The 25,950-nt window shown below is 43.5% G+C and overlaps 1 protein-coding gene across 16 annotated transcripts in view; it reads right to left on the bottom strand.

The window, feature by feature from the left end:
* Positions 1 to 25,140, bottom strand: part of camk2d2 (calcium/calmodulin-dependent protein kinase (CaM kinase) II delta 2) — a 44,647-nt gene extending 19,507 nt beyond the window's left edge. For 14 of the 16 annotated variants that reach the window (XM_061771295.1, XM_061771301.1, XM_061771304.1 and 11 more), the window contains exons 1-6: positions 24,920 to 25,128; positions 21,992 to 22,086; positions 3,538 to 3,597; positions 2,781 to 2,835; positions 1,368 to 1,433; positions 878 to 950 (exon numbers count right to left, since the gene is read on the bottom strand). In XM_061771295.1, the coding sequence (XP_061627279.1) occupies positions 878 to 950; positions 1,368 to 1,433; positions 2,781 to 2,835; positions 3,538 to 3,597; positions 21,992 to 22,086; positions 24,920 to 24,981 (411 nt within the window). In that variant the 5' untranslated portion in view covers positions 24,982 to 25,128. Of the gene's footprint in view, positions 1 to 877; positions 951 to 1,367; positions 1,434 to 2,780; positions 2,836 to 3,537; positions 3,598 to 21,991; positions 22,087 to 24,919 lie in introns of all 16 variants that reach the window. The other 2 variants (XM_061771312.1, XM_061771296.1) reach the window with 2 other exon arrangements.
* Positions 25,141 to 25,950: the final 810 nt, after the last annotated feature.

Below are 25,950 nucleotides of genomic sequence, written 5' to 3'. Positions count from 1 at the left end.
GTAGCACGGTAGAGCATGTTGACACGTTTTTTTGTTAGTTTTTTTTCCCCAGGTACTTCGGCTTCCTCCCACATTACAAACAATTTGATGTCAGGGCCACTGAAGTTGAAGTTGACATTGTAATTGTGATTGATTGTTTGTTTTATACTGGATGTGCCCAGCCATCGAGTGGCGAGCAGTCCGGGGTGTAGCCTGCCTCTGGCCCAAAATCGGCCGGGATCGGCTCCAGCTCATGCGCAACCCTAATGAGGACAAGCCAAACAGAAAATGGATGGATGTAAATACATGACGTAAGTTCATGTGAGGGACATGGAAATAAAACAAAAGATATATGCAATTTGTTTCACAGAATTGAGTGTTGCCTCTAATTAAAGAATAAAAGTGGTTAATGACTAAATAAATCAAATGTAGAAGGGATCTGTTTGTGATGGAGTCAGTTTAAATTAAGATATGCTTTGTCGTTTGCAGTCAGTGTGTTGAATAGTACATGGATGTACACTGAGCGGCCATTACCTTAGGTACAGTATGCGCACAATCTAATAAGATCCATTAAAAATAGAAACAGAGAAAAGAAATTGTGGATGTGAGTTGCCTCTCCATAAAATGCAGTGTTACGCCACGGAAAACTATAACCAAAACAATGAACATGATAGGAATATCTCTCTGATAGTGCCGTTAAAAAAAGAGACTCATTAGCTTTTAAAGTCAAACATTTTTATACAGCGCTTGTGATGGATCTGATGAGTTTATCAAAAGAGGAAACGTCAAACTATACCTCTTACTGTTTTTTCCGCCCCTCCTGTCTCTTTGAATGTACCTGCCTGGTGCAGAAGGTGGAGACAGTAACCGAGGACAAAAGGGGAGGGGACATACAAACCTTCAAATCCCTGTGGACGATCCCATTAACATGGCAGTGATGGACACTCTCCAGGATCTGCTGGATACAGTGGCTGAGGGCAGAAGGAGAAGAGGAATAAGCATGCAGCCATGTTATGTAATAATACCGTATGTACGGCAAGGACATGACGAGGCGAGAGGGGCGGGGAAACAAGCCCAGAACAATTCATCACGTCCTCTTCGGCAGACATTTCTGTATGATGTTGCACACAAACCCAAGCTACGGCACAAGAATACCGCTTTGCCGCCTTTTGTCCTCCCACCGTCTCCGGAGGAATAGCTGGCACTGCGAGGGTGCCAGCGTATGATTAATACCGCAGGCTATATGTCGTTAATCACCTTTATAAATAGCTCTCTGAGATGCCTCCAAGGAGAGGCAGCTGCATCGCACCTCAGAGACGAGCATAAGTGAAACACACCGAGACGCTAAGAGCCACACGCGGCGGCCTTAGAGGAATGTGCGCGTTTACCTGGCGTCGGCCTCGCTGTAGTACTCGCGGGCCACGATGTCCTCGAAGAGCTCTCCTCCCGTCACGCTGATGGGCATAAGAGAACATGTTGGTGTGTCTCTATTCAATCAACCCTCAGCTATCAAATACATTCTACTCTGTTTCATATTACGTTATTACCATGTTATTACCTTCACCTAGCAAGAAACGTAACATCGGACAAGGGAGTCAAACTTGTTTTCACATCGTAGTTAAGGCTGCCCTCAGCGGGCCTGTTATAACGGTGAAGCTACATAAACGGTCCACTAAAAATAGGGTATAAAAAGTCTACACACCCCTGTTCAAATGCCAGGTTTTTGTGATCAAAAAAATTATACCAACATGAATAATTTCAAAACATTTTCCGACACTGTGACCTGTAATCTGGTCGACTCAATAGGGTAAAAATGAAATATTTTACAGGGGTAGCAAAACTAAAACAACTGAGGTGTTGCACAAGTGCGCACACCCTCTTCTCACTGGGGATGTGGCTGTTTTCAGAATTAACCAATCTCATTCTAGATGCTGCACACACCTTAGCCCAGGGGTGTCAAACTCATTTTTGTCGCGGGCCACATCGCAGTTATGGTTCCACTTGGAGGGCCGTTCTGGCTGCAAACCCATATGATTGCCTCATATTATTACATATAAATCAGAAGCCAGTAAAAACTGTTTGTTCAACTACAGTAGGAATCAATTCGATTTTAAAAGGGGGGTTGGTAACAAAAAAATGCTTGCAATATCTCAACATTTTTAAAAGTGAAGCCGATTTGCAATTTTGGTATTTTAGCAAGAAACACAAAGTCTATGCACACACTCGCGGGCCACATACAATGACGTGGCGGGCCGGATCTGGCCCCAGGCACACCAGTTTGACACCTGCGCCTTAGCCTAATCAATTTTACATGATGCAATTCAGCAACAATGCATCTATTACTAATCTCACAATGTGTTCGTTTATTATATTTACAGATTTTATAATAAAGCAACTTTTACATGAGGAATGCAATACGTCATTACAAATGTTATAAGTCCATAGGGAGAGAACTAAACAGACTTCTAAACCAATTTCCGTGAAATTTCTTGAAGCGTGCTGGTGCATCTGCCAGAAGCAAGCCCTCATAACATTCTTGCAGATCCAGATAAACACATTAAAACCAATTTGAAAGTATATGCGACACAATATGGCTGTGATAGCTGAGGACAAAGGATAAACAGATGAATTTTCTCTTCAAACGTTGAGATTTTCTGGTGTTTTATATTGTCATGGCATTCCAATGATGCGCAAACAAAGTTATTAAAAATATCTAAATTAAAATATATATATATATATTTAAAACACCAACATTTGAATCTAAAAAACTCATGTTTAGATGTGACAACGGGGCGACTTACAGATCAAATACCAAATAGTGGAAGCCCTCCTCTGATATGCTGTCATGGAGGCGCACTGTAGAGATGAAGACAACAAAGAAATGTAAGCCAAAGATGGAAACACATTTTTAAAGAAGCCAGAAATACTGTGCTGCTGTCACTTCAAGGTTTTCGGTCTTCTCGGACTGTATCAAAGTAACAAATGTCCTGAAATCGGGGTTATGTCTTTTTATTCAATCGAAATATTTTAATTCAACAAATTATACATATATCCAGTCTTGTCTTGCATTGCTTGCATATGTTCAATACATTTCTAATGTTAGTGATATTTACACTCAAGATTTTAGCAGCATGCAAGTTTGCCATTTATGTCAATAGTAGGGATATTAATCATATGCACAATTCATATAAAAGTACCCATCGGGGGGGGGGGGGGGGGGGGAACTGTGATGTCTCAAAATCTTTTTAAAAATTGTCATATAAGAGATAGAGATAGAGATTGTGACTGAAACCAGTTCAATAATCGGTTGTGGAAGTGGGTATAAAAGAGGGGTCAATGGGATCATGACGGTTTCATAAGGAAGTAAAAGTGCGAGGCTTCTGTGTCTTTTTGATGCCTCAGCTGAGAAATAGCGCACATAAATCAGGTACCGCGTGCACACACATAGACGAACGTTGTTGTTTTCTTTCCCCTCACACACTCGCTGTCCGTAATAACCAGAAAGGGGAACCATTTTGTGCACATGTTGTATTTAGAGAGGCAGCAATCCCGGCTCACCGATGTTGGGGTGCTTCAGTAAACGGCAGATCCTGGCCTCTCTCTCCAGCTTTTGATGATCTGAAAGAGAAACACACGCGACACAAACACAGAAAAACTGTTATTTTTAGTGCAGTGATTGGCTTTCTGAATCATCTGACGTGGCGTCGGCTGCATTTTTGTCACCGTGTGAGCCTCTGCATCATTGTGTGTGCGTGCGTGCGTGTGGCGGGCTTGTGCAGCTCTTCCCTTATCAGAACTGAAGTGTTGGATGAAAATAATGTGACCCGACATGTTCATGGGAAAGGGCCTTTAACAGACAGCACCACAGTGTGCACATCAACCTTCACTGTCACGACTCCAAATGAACTGTTGAAATCTGCGCTCTGTTCAGCCACAAGTTCATTAATGGATTGATTGTGATGTTTGCCTCTTCCTTCTATCAATGTATTTATTATTATGCATTGTTATCAGGTGAGGACTCATCATTTGGCTAACAGGCAATTGCCTGGGGTGCCAGAGATTTCCAGGGGATCCCAAACATCTCATAAAAAATGATTCTAAAATAACGATATAAATGATAGAGGGATATATTGTACAGTAGACAGTATTTTGATATCGTACAACGATACAGACGCCATCACTCTTTTGCAACGTACGAGGAATCGATAAGCGGAATCACCGGGCACGCAAACAAACGAATCCCTGGAGTCAAATTACTCAGAACCAGTTCTCAAAACAGAACCAGTTTTCAATTTCCATTCCTATACACAAGTGCACCATAATCAGATGAATAAATTGACATTGGCGGAATCATAAGGGGAAACTTACACACTGGAGTCTTTTGAAATCAAAGGGAATCTCAAGGGGAGTGTCAAAGTTTTAGAAAGCACGAGCGTTATCCTTCTGGTCTGAAAGATTTTCCTCAATGGAACGCATCGCATCCTTCCATGAATGGAAGAACACAGCGCATAAAGTACATTCATAACATACAGTATGAGGCGCCCATTTACTGTAACCAGCCAAGACATTACTCGCTGACCTAATTCTCAACGCAAATGTAAAGCCAGTCCATTACAGTGAAAAAATGCATTCCTGGAGAAAAAAATAAGGACAAGCAGTTGGCACGCGTGCGTATGCAAATGGGGTGTATTTCAGCATTGTTGCAGCTCGGTGTGAAAAGCAATAGGAAGCGGAATTCTTCTTAATATCGTGGTCGTCTCTATGCGGAACTTTGGAAAAAAAAAAAAATTTGTCCGCTCTTCACGTCACTGCAGACGTGCCTCGGTGCGACCACGCTTGCCTTGCCGGTCCCCACACGCGCATCCTTGCTTCAACTTGCATTTACACATGCCATTACTTCCACATACAAAACTATATTTTCCCTGATTTGTGACTTATTTCTAGTCTTTAAGTTTGTTTCTACCATACAAGATAGCGCTGCAATATTGCTGATCTACGGCATCAATGGACGGATCCACACAAGTCCATCGATCCTTTTCAATGCCACTTGTCCACATCAGGCTCGCAGGCGAGGCAGGGTACATTCGGGACTCGTCCCCGGTCAATCAAACAACCATTCACGCTCACATTGGTCACCAGTTGACACGGAGGGCAAATACAGACGAAAAAAAACAATCACACTCACGCTCACACGTGCGAGTGTGCAGGGATCCAGACCAAAAAAAAACAGAACAATTGTTGTTCACACTGTGAAAATTCTAATGCCACCCAAATCAGCAATGATTGTATGATTGTATGATTGTCCCCATTACCACCATCTACGTACCAGCTTGAACATCTTGAGCACTTGGTCAGCATTTCAAAAGAAGATACAGATGCCACTTTTGACCCATGCTGACATTTCGAGACTGTGAACATCAATAAATGTGCTTTCATCCACTCGTGTATTATCATGCATGATAACAATCCTGAGAACGGTCCATACATTGCAGTCGGCGACGCCCATACATTATTTTAATGGAGGCCTACATTTTTGATGTATTGGATCTCATTCGGGTGTGCAGGTGTAGCGCACCTATTGAAGTAGAAAGTCAGTGTACTTTGCTGGAACACAAAATCTGCTGATTCCCATTTGGAACAAGCGATTGGAAGGCGCGGTGGTTAAAATGACCCACTTCACAGCTTTGCCTCGGGACACAGCTAGCAAGAGAAAGAGGGAGGGAGAGGGAAAAAAGAGCACAAGGTTCTACTTTCTTTTTTTTCCAAATAAAATAGGACGCCTATTTTTTACTCCCACCCTTTTCTCCTTCCTCTGCGCTTCTCGATATGCAGCTCAGAATACCAGCTGACTTCTTGGCATCATTAGTGTTTGTTTATGTGCCGCATCTTCCCAGAGCAGCATGCAAAATTGACAATGCAGCTTATTTACAGTAAAGTTGGGCGTCAGGGTGAAATATATTTGTCACACAGAAAGCAAAAACTACACTGTAAAAACCATAACTAGTAATTGTTGATCTCATTAAAGTTTTGAAGCTAAACTGACTCAAAAATCAACCTTTCCATTTACAACTTACAAAAACTTGTCTGCCCAACAAATTTCTCTCGTTGTTGTCCTAAATAAGATTTTCAAAATAGCGCAATAAATATTATCGACTTTTGAGTGGATTTTTTTTAGTGAAGTCAGGAGCCATTGGGAAACCCCCTAACATTACCGAAGTGCACACGCACACACGGTCTGAACCAGTTTGAACTCGACCGAGCGGCGAACGCACCTTCTACTGAACCTGAGTCGTGTGACGGTAGTCCGTCCACAATTTCTTTACTGAAACCCCGAAGAAAACTTGACCAAACGGGGACAGTTGGATGTGAACTGAATTGTTTCGACAATTACAGATTTTCGCCGGGTCTATAGTTTGACTAGCGTTTGAACTTTTTCTGGACAGAACCGGGAGCGGACAACCATTTTGCCCTAGCAGGCAAGCGAACAAAGATATTATGAAGATATGTTAAAAAAAAAAAAACTGTTAAAATATAATCATTTGCCAGTTTGCCAGAGTTGCATATTTAGTGTTTGAACTGTTCAAATTCATTATTGTTCAAGATAAAGATTATTAGATGAAATGTTCCCCTCTTGTTGTCCTTCGGTCAAGGAACGAATGAGGAAGTACAGGGAGGATGAAGGAAGGAATGAAAGGAGGGAGGGAGCGAGGAAGGGAAGAGGAAAGAAGGAAGGGGAGAGGAAGAAAAAAAGATGGAGGGGGAAAAGGGATGGAAGGAGCGGAAGAAGGAAAGGGGAAAGAATGAAGGAAGAAAAGAGAGGAAAGAAAGAAGGGAACAGTCAAAACAGAATGGGTCATTTTGACCTGGTTGGACAATGTGAAGGTTAAGTGGATAAAGCATTATTAGAAATGTCAGAGGAACGTATGTTGTTGACAACATACGGTGAGATTCTGTCATGCAGTATTTGAAAACCTTTGTCGAAGTGTTGCTGCTCCACATGAAGCGCAGAACGGGTGTTTGAACAGTTAGCTCCCTGTTCATTCATGGTGAAATTTCGAAGAATTTTGTTATGCCCATGTTTCTTTCATTCATATGGGTACATTTTTAACTCACGAGCAAATACTGTAGGATTATTCAACAAGAATATCTGTGTTTGGTGATTTAGGAATACATGGCATTGAAGAAATAATTGTATTTTCTTTATTCAACAAGAAAATCTGCATTTGGTGAAGGCAGAAATACATGACATTGAAACCAGAATTTCTTCGTTAGCCTTAAAATATTATCCTAGTTGGGTCAACAAGAAAATCCAAGTTGGCAGAACTCTTGTCATAACTTGTAAACCTGAATTAAGTCAACAACAGTAGGCAAAAGTTGAGAAAAGTTACAAATCTCTTGCATCAAGTTACCATATGATTTTTTTATTTATTTTTTGACAGTGTAGAGGAGCAATGCTGAGAATAGTGCAGTTAAGACAACGCCATCAAAACTCAGATGCATTTTCCCCCGAACTGCGGAAAAAGAGGTGGATTTGTGCCAGCTGCTTTGCTAATCTTACTGTACATTTATTATCCTTCCTATCATTTCAGTATGAAAGAGTCATTCCTCTAATGAAAGAAGCTATAAATGTTTCACTCAACATATGTGCCTTAGACATTCGTTTTACTGCTGCCATCTACTGTATTTTATTGCATACGGCGACATTTTTGCCATACGTTGGCTCCCGCCTGAAAGAAACCAGCAATTGTAGAGGACAGCATGATTATTTACAGTACATCTGACGTGTGACCTGCTTGTTGCAAATGCGACGTTTGGGATGTCGCGTCAGCCCCGAAAGGCAAACGCAGGCAGGCGACACGGGCGGCTCACTCGTCACATCAGTGGATGATTAGCGGAAGCCTCGCAGCAAGGTCAGTTACGCATTTCTCCATCTCAGCCTCAGTCTTACACGGTATCGGAATGACACTAAATCCCTTTGTGATGCATCTATCCATTTTCTCTCGCGCTCCTCCTCCTCCAAAGCGGCCGTCTGCGTGGATGTAGCCCAACTTCCCGTATAGCTGACGTTACGATTTTGTTCTTAAGACAGTGGACTTCTGCAGGTTGCACTCCCATTTGTCCCAATTGCTAATCAAGACCTGATTAATCAATAGTCCACACTATCAACCAAATTCTTCATGATCAATTAATTAGTTATTACGTCCATGTCTAGTTGCTATTGTACTTGCGTGACTCCAAAATATCTCACAATAACGATGACCTTTCACAAGTTTCATGAGTACAATTTACTTTATTGTAGTACAGTACGTTAAATGCAAACTGATTGGTGTAAATGTGCATTTGAAAACTAAAAAAAGCTATCTCATTCTTTATTTATATAGCACTTTTCATACATGCAACGCAACCCAAAGTGCTTTACATGACTTAAAATCAACCAGGTGAGGAAAACATCATATCAAGGATCCAACACTAAATAAGCCAATGCAATGAATGACACATTGTGTGATCATTTTATTGTGCAGCAAAATTTGCACAAGCATCACACACAACTGTGAACTGTAACAACAGCGCTGATGCTAGTGCAAACACAAATAAGAGGTGTCCTGGTTAGTACACCAACATTACAGATCACTAAAGGAGGTTATGTGGGGCTGCCATGGCAATGAGAGCAACTTATTCTAAACGCAGTCAACATGGGACTGCACTTCATCCTAGAACACCTCGATGGCACGGGGACCTATGCGAGGATTCTGTTCGTGGACTTCAGCCCTGCGTTCAGCACTCATCATCCCCGAACTCCTCTCCTCCAAGCTTCTCCAGCTCAACATCTCGCCTGCCATCTGCCAGTGGATTTACAGCTTCCTGACGGGCAGGACACAGCAGGTGAGGCTGGGGGAGGCCACCTCATCTACATGCACCATCAGCACCGGGGCGTCCCAAGGATGCGTCCCCTCTCCTCCGCTCTTCTCTCTCTACACGAACGACTGCACTTCAACGCAAACTCCTGCAGTTTTCAGACACCACAGTCATCGGCCTCATCAAAGACTGTGACGAGTCTGCGTATCGACAGGAAGTGGAGCGGCTGGAGCTGCGGTGCGGCTGACACGACCTGGAGCTGAACACGCTCAAGACGGTAGAGATGATCGTGAACTTCAGGAAACATCCTTCGCCACAGCTGCCCCTCACGCTGTCCAACTGCCCTGTGTCAAACGTCGAGACCTTCAGGTTCCTGGGAATTGCAGTCTCTCAGGACCTGAAGTGGGAGACCAACATCGACTCCATCCTCGAAAAGGCCCAGCAGAGGATGTACTTCCTGCGGCTTCTGAGGAAGCGCGGCCTGCCACAGGAGGTGTTGAGGCAGTTTTACACTGCGGTTTGTCCACACACGTGCTTATCTCCAGTATTAATTAAAGGCTAAATAAAAATTTTCATATGTACTGTATACTTGCTTGCATTCAAATTTGTAAGCACTTGTACTGTGAATGTTTTTGTTTGGTTTGGTTTTTTACAGTGAATCAGCGCATTTTTGTCACATACAGTAACTTTCGCAATCCACTCGATCATTTTCTACCTTCAGATTTTTCTCTTGGCTTTCAATGGACCACAGGTAGTCCACCCCCCACCCTGCTGGACATCTGTTGTCTAGCAACTGCACGGCCAATCAGAGCTGGCAGGCCTCTCCTCTCCTCTCCTCTCTCTGCAGTGGAACCAGCCTTGCATGCAAATGGCCGACACTGAGAGTTTGCTCAAAACTATTAAACTCTAAACAAGGTAAGAAAGAGAAGCCGAAAACAAGATCTTATATTACGCACACAAAACACACGTCCATCCCCAACTGCAACCCTAAACTACAGTACACAGTGCGACCCAAAAGAGTCGTTTTAAATGTATCGAGCATCATGCAAGAAGCTCTCCAGAACTTCCAAAATGAGGTTTTCTGAAAAAAAAAAAAAAAAAAACACTTCACTTCCTTCATGTAAACTAACCTCCCCAATTTTCAACAGTATGCACAGCACTGTGTGTACAAGCTTGAATGAATAAATGATGGAAATAACACAATGACAGTGCACTATATGCACTATTTGCATATAGTGGCATATATATGCATATAGTGCATATAGTGGCCACTCATGCCAGAGTAGCATCTGCTCCATTTGCACACTGATTGAGGAGTATCTGTAACATTTGCACAACCATTGTCCCAGATTATCGCACTACTCGTCACTTTAAACCGCATACACTCCTTGAAGTCTCAGTGCCCTTTGCACAATGGTCATTGCACCGGACTATTGCGATATTAGCCATTCGAACTGAGGACTCTGCATCTTTTTGCACAATTGTTGTTTTTTGTCAATGTCTTTATGTCTCCAAAGTGTTCTGTAAATTGACTGTCTGTTGTACTAGAGCGGCTCCAACTACCGGAGACAAATTCCTTGTGTGTTTTGGACATACTTGGCAAATAAAGATGATTCTGATTCTGATTCTGATTCTGATTCTGACAGTAACTAAACATGGCACAAAAAGTAAGCACATTTGTTTTTGGTAGATTATTTCTTTGTTGTAAAAATGCTTCTTGGCAATAAATCTTATACCATTGGAAAGCCAGTTCATTATCCTTTTATATGGTGGCGCATTTGTAAGGAACATGCGTTTGTGGGATGAGCAGCAGAACTGAGTATGTAGGTTGTGACCCAAAAAAGTCAAACGCGCAGCTTCTCTGCCAATACCAAACATCTTATTTTGCTGTTGGCACTGTCTTTTTGTTTGTTGGATGGGATTGGATGATTGATGATGATTGTCATTTGCCAAGCAGGAGCCTCAAGCAAATAGAGCCACAACAGCCTGGCACCTCCTCCTCACGCTGGTCACACACTGCTGCGGGATGGCATTCCATTCTTCAACCAGCATTTGTCACAGGTCAGCCAACGTGGTTCCGGTGGTCACTGTCGCACGAACGGCACACCCGAGCTGATCCTGCAAGTGTTCATCGGGGTTGAGGTCAGCGCTGCCGGCAGGCCATTCCGCCCTTTCCACGCCCAAATTCTGGAGGTCGTCTCTGACTAACGCCACTCTGTGGGGGCGAGCGCTGTCACCTTGGAGGACAGAGTTTGGTCCCAGACTGCTGAGATATGGGCTTGCGGCTGGCTGCGGAATCTCATCTCCATTTCTATCTGCATTGAGATCGCCTCCGATGATGATAAGCCTTGTTTTTCCCACACCATTATCCCATTGCGTCCATCAAAACGTTATTTGATCTGTGCAGCAATCAGCACGGCCTTCTCTGCATCTTCTCCAAACTTTGACTCTAGGATCCAACTTCCGTAGGCAGAATGTGGACTCATCACGGAACATGACGTCCCTCACAGGCAAAAAAAAAATAATTTAAAAAGCTGTTTGGCATTAGCTAATTAGATTTAGCTAATTGATTACGGCCATGCTCTGCTGCTCATCCCACAAATGCATGTTCCTTACAAATGTGGCACCAGTTAAAAGGGAAATAAAGAGGCTTTCCCATGCTATAAGATGTATTGCCAAGGTGTATTTTCACAACACAGAAATAATCTACCGAACAAACAAGTTTCCTTACTTTTTGTGCGATGTTTTGTTGAAAGGATGACTGTTTTATCAAAGTCTGCTCCGCTCTTGATGTGTTTTATTATTTTTCCCCCTATTTTGTACATTGTGTCTATGGATTTACTGTTTTATTTAAATTATTGAATGCAATTGTAAAAACAAACGATCCAAAAGATTCAAAAGAATCTTGAAGTTGATGATGATTATTTTCATTATCATGAAGTTGAGAGGCTTGTTAAAGTCCATCCATCCATCCATTTTCTGAGCCGCTTCTCCTCACAAGGCTCGCGGGAATGCTGGAGCCAATCCCAGCTATCATCGGGCAGGAGGCAGGGTACACCCTCAACTAGTCACCAGCCAATCGCAGGGCACATAGAAACAAACAAACATTCGCGGACACATTCACACCTACGGGCAATTTAGAGACTTCAATTAACCTACCACGCATGTTTTTGGGATGCGGGAGGAAACCGGGGTGCCCGGAGAAAACCCACGCAGGCACGGGGAGAACATGCGGGGGATTGAACCCCGGTCCTCAGAACTGTGAGGCAGACGCTCTAACCAGTCATCCACCGTGCCGCCGCTTGTTAAAGTAACCACGTGTAAGCAAATTATGCAATCACTGTAGCAATAATATATTTTTTTATTTAAAACAAATCTAAATTGAGCATCACTATGGTTAAAAAGGCAGCATTTTAGATGCAGCTCTTTTTGTGGGTTTTGTTTGGGTTAATCAAGGTCATTATATGCAAACAACCACACCAGCAGCCAAATTCTTGAATACAATCCAATTCTTGCATCTGCAACCCCACTGCAGCAGTGTGTCAAGCTCCAGGTGTGTGTGTGTGTGTGTGTGTGTGTGTGTGTGTGTGTGCATTCATTGCCATTGCAAGGCTTTCCTTCGATGTCCTGCGAGCCCGTCGGAATCATATTTATTTATATTTAAGAGAGAATCGAACTGACGCCAAGTGTCAGCGAGAGCAAAACCAGGAGGAGACAAAAATACAAAGTGAAGCATAGCAAACACCTGGCAGAGGGAAGTGCAGACCAATAAACAACCTGAAGAAATTCATTCAAGACAATGTGCCTGGGGGGCATCACAGTTTATCACTAATATATCGCTGTCATCGTACTCTACCGATCACACACAGATTAGAAAGTTGCAAAGGCAAACACTCACAGTGGCTGCATAGAGTCGTCATTAACATTCGATGTGGTTCCGTTCCGACGACATTGATTAAAGGGGCATCGCACAACTGTGATGCCTGTAGTTCTTACATCATTTTAAAGTCCATCCACATATTTTCTCTTTCTTCAGTATATCTGGCGATTTTTCCACTTTCTCGTCCACCTCTACGATGAGCAGTCGATAGACAATTTGACATTCGGTTTCAAACCGAGCTGTGGTATTTTTACCAAAATAGCAGGCAGCACACACATCGGGAACTGCTCGCATCTAATTGAATTAAGAGTTTAAATGAAAACGATGTTGTGTGGGAACTGCGACATCCTCTGCCTGCCAGCGGCTAAATAGTCCTCCTCCATATGGTTGCATCGTTGCCCTGCACAAGCCGGCGGTTCTAATGAAACCCCGAGGGACAATGAAAAGCTATCACTCTCCTCCCGTTCCCAATAGAGGAGGAATTATGAGACTGATTACTCCCTTGCTTTCTCTTCGGAGGAGAAACCAAATGTGGCTGGTGTCAGAGATAAAACCGTTGGGAGCCTCGTAATGTACTGTACATAGGCGACACATGCACACACACACACACTAGATGAATGTAAAAAATGGTGCAAAAATGTCAGTAACCAAATTTAGAGACGACAAATGCTCCAAATGAAACACACCATAATTCATCCACAAAATCCATCTTTACACAACGCTCAGACACACCTTCCTAATGGAATGCGACGCACTGGGAGTGCTTTAGAGCAACCTCAACCACAATAAGAAAACATCCTTCTTCCTTTCTGACAAGGTCACTCAAAACTGAGTTGTTATGACGTGGATCTCGTTGGATTGTGCAGGTTGTGTTCTGACATCGTAATTGACCATCCATCCAGCCATCATTTGCACTCTTACGGGACCCACCTTCACCAAGGTGACAGCGCTATTCGCCGCATCGTGATATCTATGTCCTCGGTCTGTTCATATTGGAGCACGCTGGACTGTTGTCAGCGCCACGACTCCTAAACACTCAGCGAGGGCGACCGGACTGAAGATTTAAAAACATGAGACAGAGGAAAAAGAACAGGAGCAGGGAGGGGACGTTTTGTGATTGTTTAGGGAAAAGGTTTGATGAAACAGATCGAAGACACGGAGGTTGATGACGACTCACAATTGGTCTGGAATGATAAGGTTCTCACATCAGTATACCGACCTTGACGTGCACTCTTTTTCTTTGAAGTTCTATTCTATCAGGCCTTTTTGATTTAAATCCTGATTTTTGTTTGCAAACACAAGAGTTTTGAAATTCGACAGTTACAGCACAGGTGAGGAATACTGGGTTATGCTTCAAGGCTGCTCCTGCAGGTGTGAGGTCTAATGTACTTTTAAGCCACAGCGGTAAATACCAATGGTCAAGCCAATAAATCACATTCCGAATCATGTACAGGCACTGCACACAACTGTGAGCGGTAACATTAGCGCTGATGATCAGGCTCACCAAATTCAGATGTTCCCTGGCTGGTCCACCAAAGTGGGGCCTCCGCGGTTGCCACAGACTCCTTAGTTGTCAAGCCAGTGTACCATCAACAAATATTCAACTTGTATTAACTGCACAATGTGATGTTTTAGTAACACTTTAACATTCACACATTTAACATTAGAAGTTCCCCTGTAATTGTAACAACATGATATACTGATCTGTATTTTGTGTTCTTTAATCTTTGTCATTTAAGCTCTTGTATTTAGTTGTTTGTATGTCAGCTCCTTTCTTTGGGCAGCCGTGGCCCAATGGTTAAGATCATCGCCTGCCACCGTGGGGGACCTAGGTTCAAAACCCCGACTGGACCATCCGCCAACATCCCCTGGACTCACGGCTGTGGTGTCCTTGAGCAAGACACTGACACCCCAAAATGCTCCCCGGGCGCTTCAGCTGCCCCCTGCTCCAGTGTGTTCCACTAACATGTGTATGTGTTCACTGTGATGGGTTAAATGCAGAGAACAAATTTCGTGTGCATGCATGCATGTTCATGACAATAAAAGATGATTCTTCTTCTTCTTCTTCTTAAGTGCTCCTGGATGTTCACTTGTGGTTTTAGTACGCCAGGAAGTAGTACAAGATGTCATTTGTTTGAATGCTAGCTATATCTGAAGGAAATTTCTTGACAGTTCTTGAAATTGCTTAAACGAGCCACATACAAAAATGCACAAAGACGGAAGCGCTCCTTTCCTTTTGTGATTCAGCCTCACAGTTGCACACAAGAAATCCAGCTGGCCGGACGACTGAGCATTGAATAAAGTAAATAAAATCAACCTGGCTTATTTCTAAAGATGAAATCACTGTGTGCGCACGTGCACGTGAGTGTATGAGAGAGAGAGAGTGAGAGAGAGAGAAATCAAGATATATTTTTAGCTTCAAGCACCCAGTGAGTCATTTGAGCCCCCGATCCCTCCCTTCTTTCTCTCCCCTACCCATCCCTTCCCTTCTGTCTCTCCTCTTCCTCTTTTATTTCAATGGAGCAGTCGCAGTGGCCGATGACAAGAGACGATAAGAAAGACGAGAAGGAGAAGAAGCAGGAGGACCGATCTTTACTTGAAGTCGATACTATTGAGGCTGGCGCATAAACGACATTTCTTTTACCGCGACACCTCAAAATTATTCAAATAAAATAACGGTGGCGGAAGAGAGAAAGTATTCACTATGAATGAAGGACATCCATCCATCCATCCATTTTCTGAGCCGCTTCTCCTCACTAGGGTCGCGGGCGTGCTGGAGCCTATCCCAGCTGTCATCGGGCAGGAGGCGGGGTACACCCTGAACTGGTTGCCAGCCAATCGCAGGGCACATAGGAACAAACAACCATTCGCACTCACAGTCATGCCTACGGGCAATTTAGAGTCTCCAATTCATGCATGTTTTTGGGATGTGGGAGGAAACCGGAGTACCCGGAGAAAACCCACGCAGGCACGGGGAGAACATGCAAACTCCACACAGGCGGGGCCGGGGATTGAACCCGGGTCCTCAGAACTATGAGGCTGACGCTCTAACCAGTCGGCCACCGTGCCGCCTGAATGAAGGACATTTTCATTACAATTGTAATGGTTGTTGTTGTATTGCATCTTTATTGCATCTCATGCCGCCCTCTTTGAAATTACGGCCTTGTCATGATCAGCGTCTCTCCCACAATGCATTGCAACATTCACACGCGAACAGAGGTGGATAGTAACGCACTACATTTACTCAAGTGACATTTGGAATCAATTGTAGTTGTCAGAGCAGTTTTAATGAAGCATACTTTTTTACTTTTACTTGGGTACTTACGTTAAGAAGAAACGGTACTTTTACTCTCTTACAACAATCTACATACCGCTCGCTACTTTTATTTATCAATAATTGCTTGCGCGATCTATTTTGAGACTTTTGTTTTCAACTTTGGCATCAGGCGCCGTTGCTCCAATCCACGCTGGTTACCACAGTGACGTTTGACTCAAGTTCACCAATCAAACGACACAAGAAAGTCACGTGTCCACACACAAAGTCTTCTATTGGTCAATCAAAGTGAGTCGTGACAGCCGCGCACGACCCGTGTTTACATTACAGACTACGCAAAACAACAGCTTTAACGTGCAGCGTAGTTTTGTCACTTCCCAAACTTTGACATTTCAGCCCACTTCTAACTTGAGAAAACACCTTGCGCTCAGTTGCACGGTTTTGCTGTTGTTTTGGCTGTGCATACGGCAGCATTAGCACTATTTTTTGGGGAACACAAGTAACTGTAAAACACGCATCTTGTTCCCTCTCTCTCTCTCTCTCTCTTGCGCTCTCTCTCCCTCACACGCACATACACACACTTAATCAATATGTCTGGTCAGCAAAATGCTTCTTCATTTAGTCATTTTTGTGGATAAAGCAAAAATATTTTCTGTAAGGCCTTATGCATGTGTTGTTTTTTTCCACTTCCAAATTGAAATGGTGGCCGGTGCGTGTGGACTCCCATGGAACACGAGTTTGAATGTGATCCGTTACTTCGGAACACAGCCACATACCAGTTATAAGAGGGAGTGCATCCTTGTGCAACCAGATTTATTTTCATTTATTTTACTTAATCAAGTAAAAGACCAGTTAAAAAACAGAACATCTCTTTTGCAATGGTGACCTAGCTAAGAAGGCAGCAAGTTAAGCGTCAAGTCTATCACAAACAAGTTTATTTCAGTTGTTTATTTTCCTCTCCCCTCTCAAAAAAAATGAAAAATCAGTTAATAAATACAATTAACTAAATTAAATAATCAAAATAAATCAGTTGAGTTGTACAAATTCTAGGTCACACTAATAGTGGAAAAAGTTTTTAAATGATTTCACTTGGTCAAAATTCTTTTCTTGGCATTTGAAGAGGGGTGTGTATACTTTTTATATCCAGTGCAGCCTTGTTCCTGTTTTTGTAATCTGCCTGGTGAGCCTACAGTATTGTGCTTTTTCAAAAGTGGAAGCAATATAGTATAAGACAATAATTTATATATATATATAAATATATATATATATATATATATATATATATATATATATATATATATATATATATATATATATATATATATATATATATATATATATATATATATATATATATATATATATATATATATATATATATATATATATATATATATATATATATATATATATATATATATATATATATATATATATATATATATATATATATATATGGCACGGTGGCCGACTGGTTAGAGCGTCAGCCACACAGTTCTGAGGTGTGGGGTTCAATCCCCGTCCCCGCCTGTGCGGAGTTTGCATGTTCTCCCTGTGCCTGCGTGGGTTTTCTCCGGGCACTCCGGTTTCCTCCCACATCCCAAAAAACATGCATTAATTGGAGACTCTAAATTGCCCGTAGGCATGACTGTGAGTGCGAATGGTTGTTTGTTACTATGTGCCCTGCAATTGGCTGGCAACCAGTTCAGGGTGTACCCCGCCTCCTGCCCGATGACAGCTGGGATAGGCTCCAGCACGCCCGCGACCCTAGTGAGGAGAAGCGGCTCAGAAAATGGATGGATGGATGGATATATATATATATATAATATAATTTGCCTTCATTCGTTATTTTACAAAGATTGTATTTATTATGTTTTAGACTAAGTGATGTGTGCAGCAATATCTGTACTTGCACATTCATATTTTATTTAGTTATTTTTATTTTATTTTGACGTTCATGCTCTGATTTAAAAAAATCAATGACTGTTACTAATACTATTACTACTAGTGATTACGAGTACTAATTATTAAAGTTACTCACTTGTTACTCAGTACTTGAGTAGTTTTTTTCACTCAGTACTTTCTTACTCTTACTCAAGTAATTTTTTTTGGAGGACTGCTTTTTTACTTTTACTTGAGTCATATGAGTCTAAAGTAACAGTAGTCTTACTTCCGTACAATATTTGGCTTCTCACCCACCTCTGCACGTGCGTAAGGCAAACGTGAGACGTCTTTATTGCCCCGGACAAACAGCTGAGACACAAGCATCTCCGGGAAGTGAAGTCAGCGCACAGACACACAAACAAGGACACGCATATGCATATAAACAAACACATAACCAGATGAGGCATGCAAACAAGCACACACACAAACACACACATATGGGCTAGACCCACGCTGCCCATCATGAGCAAATACAAAGTGACAAAAGCTGGCAGACAGGGTCGCCGTGACGCTGATGCACGCATGTGAGGAGAGCGTAGATATGCTGTGAGGAATATGCCACACACACACACACAAACGCTTCCTCCCCTTTACTTCCTCCCTCTTTTTCCTGCTTGTTTCCTGCATGCGTTGACTCATCTGCTGCTTTTCATGGGATGCTACACAAGCAGGATTGCAGACTGAGGGACACGTGTGCATGCAACACCAGAAACACAATACACACAAATTGTAATACGGCATTATTGCTGCATTTCCCACAACCAATCCCACACTAAACCCATTTCGATTCTGTATACTTACGCACGCACACACAAATGCTTGGGCGAGCACACGTGCACACACACACACACACACACACACACACACAGACACTGAGGGAACGGGTCCAGGCTAGGTGGGGGGTGGGCAGCCGTGATCCTGCCAGAGAGAAGGGAATCGGCAATGCAACTCCAGGGCTTATCGCGGAAAGAGGGTAAGACCATATCTGACACGCCCGCATGCCAGCTATGTACACACACAAAAACAGAGCTATAGTGTGTGTGTGAGTGTGTGAGCTGAATGCATATGTGGTGAGGTATCCCTTTGCAGTTATTTTTAAATCGTTCCCAGCATGCCATGTGGCGGATCACTGATCCCGCTGCAAAGGTGTCGATTACCAACGGCGGGCGCACGACGGGATCACATGAGCGAGCGAAAGAGCAAATTGTTGCGGAAAGAAAGAGGCGGAGTCAGAGAAGACGTTTGAAACGTGGAGTGACAAGGGGATGAAGACAGGCATAGATGGTGACATATTATTAGTCTTGGAGGAAATATGCAAATAGCAGGCAGACGGCAGGAGCCGTGTAAAAGGCACAACATCACAATATAGAGCAGGGGTGTCAAACTCAAATTCACGGTGGGCCAAAATGAAAAATTGGGACAACGTCGCGGGCCAAACTCAATATTTTATGAAAAATCACTGTGACGTGCATGTTCCCCTTCTCTGCAGAAATGTAGCGTTAAAGTTGCTCATACGACAACAAACTTACATTTTGCTTAAAAACTGAATCTGGAATAAACAAACTTCAATATTATGAACACGAGAAATCCAATTTGCAATAAAAGACATTAATGCTATATGTTTGTTGTTTTGTATTTTAACAGATAACATGAATTCTTCTGTCTTTCCATCTTCTATTTATCTTTCTCCAACTACCTTTCTTTTTGATGTAAATCTTTTTTCACAGGCCAACAACAAAACAACCCCAAAAAAATAAGAATGTCCTTCAATAAAAACCCAAAGTTCAAACTATTAACAGTCCCTGCCTAGGAGTTAATAAAGGGCATTTAAAAAAAAAAAACACACACAATTCAATGATGTTTTATTCTTTGTTGGAGCCACGTTGCTCAGCACACGACAAACTTGACTTTAGTGAACAGACAATCTGTCTTGGAAGTGAACCGTTTTCCATCTTTTCTTTGGCCATTTTTGGGAAGGGGAAGCGTAAATTTGCTCGCGGAGACCCGTAGCATAGTCGCTAACGACCGCAACAGAAAGGGAACGGGCGCTCGCCGGTCTGGACTGATGGGCCGACACGCGAGCAAAGCATTCTGGGATTTGGAATATTAGCGGCGCGTGTGCTATATACTGGCGGGCCAGCTCTAACACACATTTGATATGGTCTTGCAGGCCAAATATAATGACAACACGGAAATGTTTCTCACATGGACATGACGACGGCATCAATCATAAACGAGAGTGAAAAGTGCATAGTCAACAACGTTTATCAGGGCCAATCCTTGGAAGACTAGGCATCTATCATAACAAGATCCATAATAAGAATTCATTAGTCAATAAATGGTTTATTCATAATTCTGTGGAATTGATAGCTGATTAATTGTGTCTTGAAGCATTTGATTAAGCCTCAACAATTGGGCTGTGCAAAGTCAAGCTACATTGCCGATATATATATATATATATCATCATACATATGTTATGTATGATTTATGTAACAATAATAACAATAAAGAAAAATACCTCTGTATTCTATATAAAAATATAGTAAAAGAGAATACAGGGTACACTGGGGCAAGTCACAATTGTGTGCCTCGTGAGGAATACTGCGTAAGCGTATGAACGTGAGTTTTGACCTTGCGAGTGTTCTTGTGTTGTTTTTGTGCGTTTGACCTTTTGTCCTGTTAAAAACAAAATGGCTGAAAGAGCATCGGTCACGCTCCTTTTTGTAATTTTTTTTATTTTTAAAACACTTTGGTCAAGTGGTGAAGTATCTGCAGCTCGGAAAATTTGGCTTGCAACGCAACTTGGAAAAACTCGTGAATTCATCAGTTTAGTGTTGGCACCACCGCTATAATCACCACATTTTTGAAGGGATTGGTTTTATGGGGTTTTTCAATACAGTCAACCATCGCAAACCCGCGGTTCGGCTTTCGCAAATTTGCATTTTGGCTAATTTTGTTGGGAACCTACTCCATTGTCTTTTTGTGTGTGTGCTGAGGCCAAAGCAATCAAATTTTACTTTGGCACCATCTGCTGGAATTTAGGCGTTGCTAAGTTTAATTCTGTGAAAGTGTTTTTTCGTTTGCGTTTGAACTACTGTATTTGTACCTTGTGCACCGTCAAAAGTCAAAGTGAAAATATGCTTCTGCTTCTCTCCCAAAGCTGCAACTAATAACATTTGCAGTTTACTTTGCCATTACAAGCTGCCTTTATTCCGTAATACTTCTTATTTTTTGTAAATGCCAAAGTGTGCACGTTGTGTATTTTCATGTTTGGCAGGCGGGTCTGGACCGTATCACCTGAGATAAAAGGGGATTTACTTGAGTATAAAATGACAACAGAATGAAGTGAATTTTGCTCTGCAAAATTAGCCTTAAAAGGCTGTGTTGGTGCGTGACAAATGTGGTTTTAATTTTCAATTTTCAATTTTAGCTACAGGGCTACAACGGCTGTAGACCTTGTGTGAAAAGACGGCAGCCGTCGGTTCACGCTGGCATGAAGGCGCACCATTGGCTGAGCAGAAGGCCGCGCGATTGGTTACTCTGCGATTGGTTACTCTGCGCTCTTGGTGGCGCCTGTGTCATTCGTGTGTGCCTGTGCGTGTATTTATTTGTGAGTGTATGGGTGCGTATGTATGTGCGCTTGAGGTGGTGTGTCATAAAGTGCAAGAACGTACATGCGCGTACGTACGTAGTGTATGTGTGCTTTAAGCCTGCAGGCAACCAGGCCAGCGGCTGCAATTACAGTGACGGATGTGAAAGAACTAGGTCGGCTTTGCGAGAGATCTGCCCCTGGGACGCCAAGACCAGCCAAGAGCTCTGAATCGATTCAGAACACACGCACGCGCGCACATTTAAGTCATATACTGCTATTTTCTGTGCACGAGTCATATCAAAAAAAAAAAAAACATGATCAAGTAAAACGCCCGGTGATTCTCTGTCTCCTCCTTCCTACAAACACTCACTTGCTCTCTCTAAGAGCCCGAAGCGCCATCATCCAGGGGCCGCAATATTCACACTTGATGCACGCGTAACACATGGGACGTGTGTCGGTAGCCTACCTCTGGCAGAGAGCTTCTTGGTGTTGATGATTTTGGCAGCATACTCTTGACCTGAGGAGATCTTCACGCACCTCCTGACCACAGAAAAGGCTCCCCTGGACAAAACGTCGTCAAACATGGGTCATAGTGGAGTGTATGTTTTATAAACAAGGCACAATAGGAATGGAGAAAAATTTTCTCTGATGTGCAAAGCATGTGTTGATCGAGGGTGGACAATGCAATGACACGACGCATGCGTTGTAATATCTTTGGTAACGCAGCCTTTGCATCTGACAAATGAATAGCGATCACACTCAGCCGCAGCATTCGGTACACCTGCACGATCAAGCTAACATTTGACAGTATGGTCGCGTGAGGTGTACAAAGGCACGACATTTCAGTCTGCTCGGATGACTTCATTTGGCAACGTGGGAAGGAAAGTATATTATAAACACACCTCAGTGTGACGCAGTGAAAACGACAAACACCACAACAATCTTATTGTTCAATGAAATGAATACATTCCTTGTTATAGTTGTAAAGAGATTATTTTTTCTATTGGACCTCATTGCTAGTTGCTGTAGGTGTTTCGGCCGTTGTTTCCTTTGTCCCGTGACAAAATTCCAACATTCTATGATTCATGAAGGCTCCAAAATGATAGCATAAATAGACAGTAGTTCTTCTCATCCAGCAAGGAGATAAATTGGGCAATGTAATTCAAGCTTCAATGGCACCAGAGGAGAAGGGTAGTTAGCTGTAGTTAGTGAGCCTGTCAAACTTTATGAGGGAGTCACCTCTGAGTAGGCCGAGTTCCAAATAAAGAGCATTTACAGGCACGTTTCGTCATCGCAAAGGTGCGTTGGCTCCAGTTACACGGCGGCCTGACGCTGACACAATTTGACCATCACAACGGACAAAGGTGGTTAGTCCGCACGTTCGTGCGTGCCGCCGTGCTGATCGGCGGGGCGCATGTGTGAAGACCCCCAAAAAGTAGGTCAGCTATATTTGAGGGAGCCGCATCTCTAAATGCAGCCTTGGACAGGACTGCCTGCCTCAGCTCCTCTCAGCTCCAAACGCACACAAAGCCTTTTGCTATTCCTCCTCCGTCTCAGTCTGTGCACATTTTGCCTTTCCGATCCAATCTCTTCCTCCACCGCTACTCAGACTTTTTCTAACCTCTGACCACATCATGTAGATATGAGAAGGGGCCATTAGAAACCCACGGATGAGGGTGGCCTGAGGGCTCCGAATAGCAGGCACCTCTCGTGAAACCCGGTCGAACCATTTCCGATTGAAGTGCACTAAAAACAACTGTCTAATGGGGGGGGGGAAACAGACCTGTGTGGCATTTTATATCGCGTTCTGCAAAGTGAGCAGCTTGCCACTAAAGCTTACCTCCATTTTCTAAGGGATTTGGCGAAGAAATGTGGAAAGCATAACGTGTTACATAACGAGCGTACTTGTCTACCGACGGATTGACTGTGAAGTGCATGTGTCGAGTACATCTGTGTGCGGCTGAGCTCGCCTTGACAGCAAACGGTTTGTTTTTGGAAGTCAAATGAGGCAAAGCCGTCGAGACAACGGCAGGCCGCGAAGCGTTGGGATACTTCTCTGAGTGTTTACCAGCACCCGATATGTCAAATGATCCAAACCAGCTGCAAATGTGCGGCTTCGCATTGAGCTAAAGGCTGCATTGCACTGTTGTTGCTTATCAATTTACCTTCAAACATCCATTAGGTACACCTGCACAATCCAATAATATCCAAGACAAGACAAGACCTGAATCAAGAATTCTGCCTACTAATGAATGACACCACAATGCCACAACAATGAACATTAGAGATTGGGTAAGTGACTACATTTTCCTCAGGGAACATTAAGAAACAATCGGTTAAGTATTATTTCAGTAGGATGGGAGAATCTCAACAGAATGTCCTGAACTCCTCTTTTAATGCCGCTGTCGTATTGTGCAGAACAATACTACCCGGAGGAGTTCCCGAAGCACGGATGTCTGTTTCTCGGTTGGAGACATTTGTTCTTCAAGAGGCGATTAACCGTGAACCAGTTACACGCAATCAACCGAATTCCCAACGAGCAAGTCATCGATCATTGTGCCCATCCTTACGAGCGTACCGCTAAATGAAAAACTCTCGCACTTCCTCACCACCGCTAACTGCAACCGCAATAACCGAGTTGCGTCCAACGAATAGTTCTCTCACCACAACAACACTCGCTTGACGACGGCCCCGACGCGCGGCCTTTCGAAATTGTCAGGGGGTTGCCACGGCGACTCACGGGCGTGTTTTGCTTGGCAGAATGCGGGTGTGAAAACTAAAGGGCGTAAAGTGCAGGAAGGGGATGAGCTGAGTTAAAAGGTCTCAGAAGAACATAAAATGGCTTTTGGAGCTGAGTGGACTTCTTTTTTATTGGAACCATAATGTTGACGTGTTTAGGGTTGCGAGATGTGTGACAGAGGATTGTTCTGTCCCAATTTGGGACCCACCTGGGCAGCCAGTGAACGAGCGAATCCCTCCGTGCCCTCGAACTGGATATTTCTGTCATGTCAGTGCTGCGCGACACCAAATCTGACCATCCCGCACATGGGTTGGAGTATGTAAATGTCGCTATGCAAACACTGGACACGATGGAGTCGGTGACGTCACGCGCGCAAACAGCAAACCACGTAAACAGAGCCTGGAATATAATGTGGGATTAAGACGAGTTGGATGCCACTGGACATGCCTGCACTAAACATGGCAACCCACACACACACCCTCACCCCGCCCCGCCCCCAACACACACGTACAAACTGTTCTATTCATGCTTGGAATCTGCGTCCGAAAACCAAGGTGGCCTATTACGTAACACGCTGACATTTGAATACAGCAATGATGTAACAAGGTGGTGATGATGATGATGATGATGATAATAATGATATTGATCGCTTACTTCCCCAGCTCCTCAAACAGCTGATATTCGTCGGTAAACCTCGTGCAGATCGTCAACGCCATGGTGGATGTGGCGCCCCGGGGTGTGTTCTCGCTGTCAAACCCGCCGCACGCAATCGTCCGGTTTTGGCGTCGAAGCTGCGAGAGAGCCTTTCATGCACACACGGCGCTCATCTGCGGGAGGTCTGATGATGAAGAGGAGGAGGAGGAGGAGGAGGAGGAGGAGGAGGAGGAGGAGGAGGAGGAGGAGGAGGAGGAGGAGGTGGAAGGGGTGGAGGGGGAGGGTTGGTTGCAGCAAAAAAAAATATATAAAAAAAAAAAAAAGCGCTCCACTTTAGACCAGTGTGCTTCCGGTGATATGAGCAGCCGCGGCGGTGTTATTCGTCGACTTGTCGCGGACGCAGCACGTTTTGGTGACGGCGCGTGCGCGTGCGCAGGCTGCACGGACGCGCGCTCTCGGCGCAAATAAATCACCTTAACAGCAGACGCCCGTCAAGCCGTTGCAGCATGCATGAGATCCAAAACGAATTTAGGGGGGAGTGAGAGACGCTGTTGGTTGCAGTGCTCAAATGCCACAAATAAACGGATTGATACATCGCCATTTATTTTATCATTGGATCAACCATCCCAATATCCAGCACTTTACAAGTGCGCCCTCTAGCGGCTACGCGCAACATCTTTGTAACGCCACGGCATCGTGGCAAAAAAACGGAGCGTCTCGATTCGCATTGGACCCGAGCAGCAATGGCCTGGTGGCTGCTACCTAGCGTATTAGATTAGTACCACCGCGCTATTCGCACTGGTTCGAGGCCGAATCCTGCTGAAAATATTCAAAACAAAAGTCAATGGCGACCCGAACCGTGAAGACTGAAAGCCACAAACTGTGATCCCAAAACAGTCTAATAGGATTTGAAAGGCATTTTACAACGTTGCCCTTCAAAATAACGGGCTCACAGACTTTTTGATTTGATTTGATTTTTGTTAAATGTGTGGCTACGTACATAATGCAGTGCAGTACAAGTCAGTGCAAAC

Source organism: Phyllopteryx taeniolatus, chromosome 4, assembly GCF_024500385.1.
Source record: "Phyllopteryx taeniolatus isolate TA_2022b chromosome 4, UOR_Ptae_1.2, whole genome shotgun sequence".
NCBI lineage: Eukaryota > Metazoa > Chordata > Actinopteri > Syngnathiformes > Syngnathidae > Phyllopteryx > Phyllopteryx taeniolatus.
Note: the sequence above shows the minus strand (reverse complement) of the source record. Positions and strands in the feature narration are given on the sequence as shown.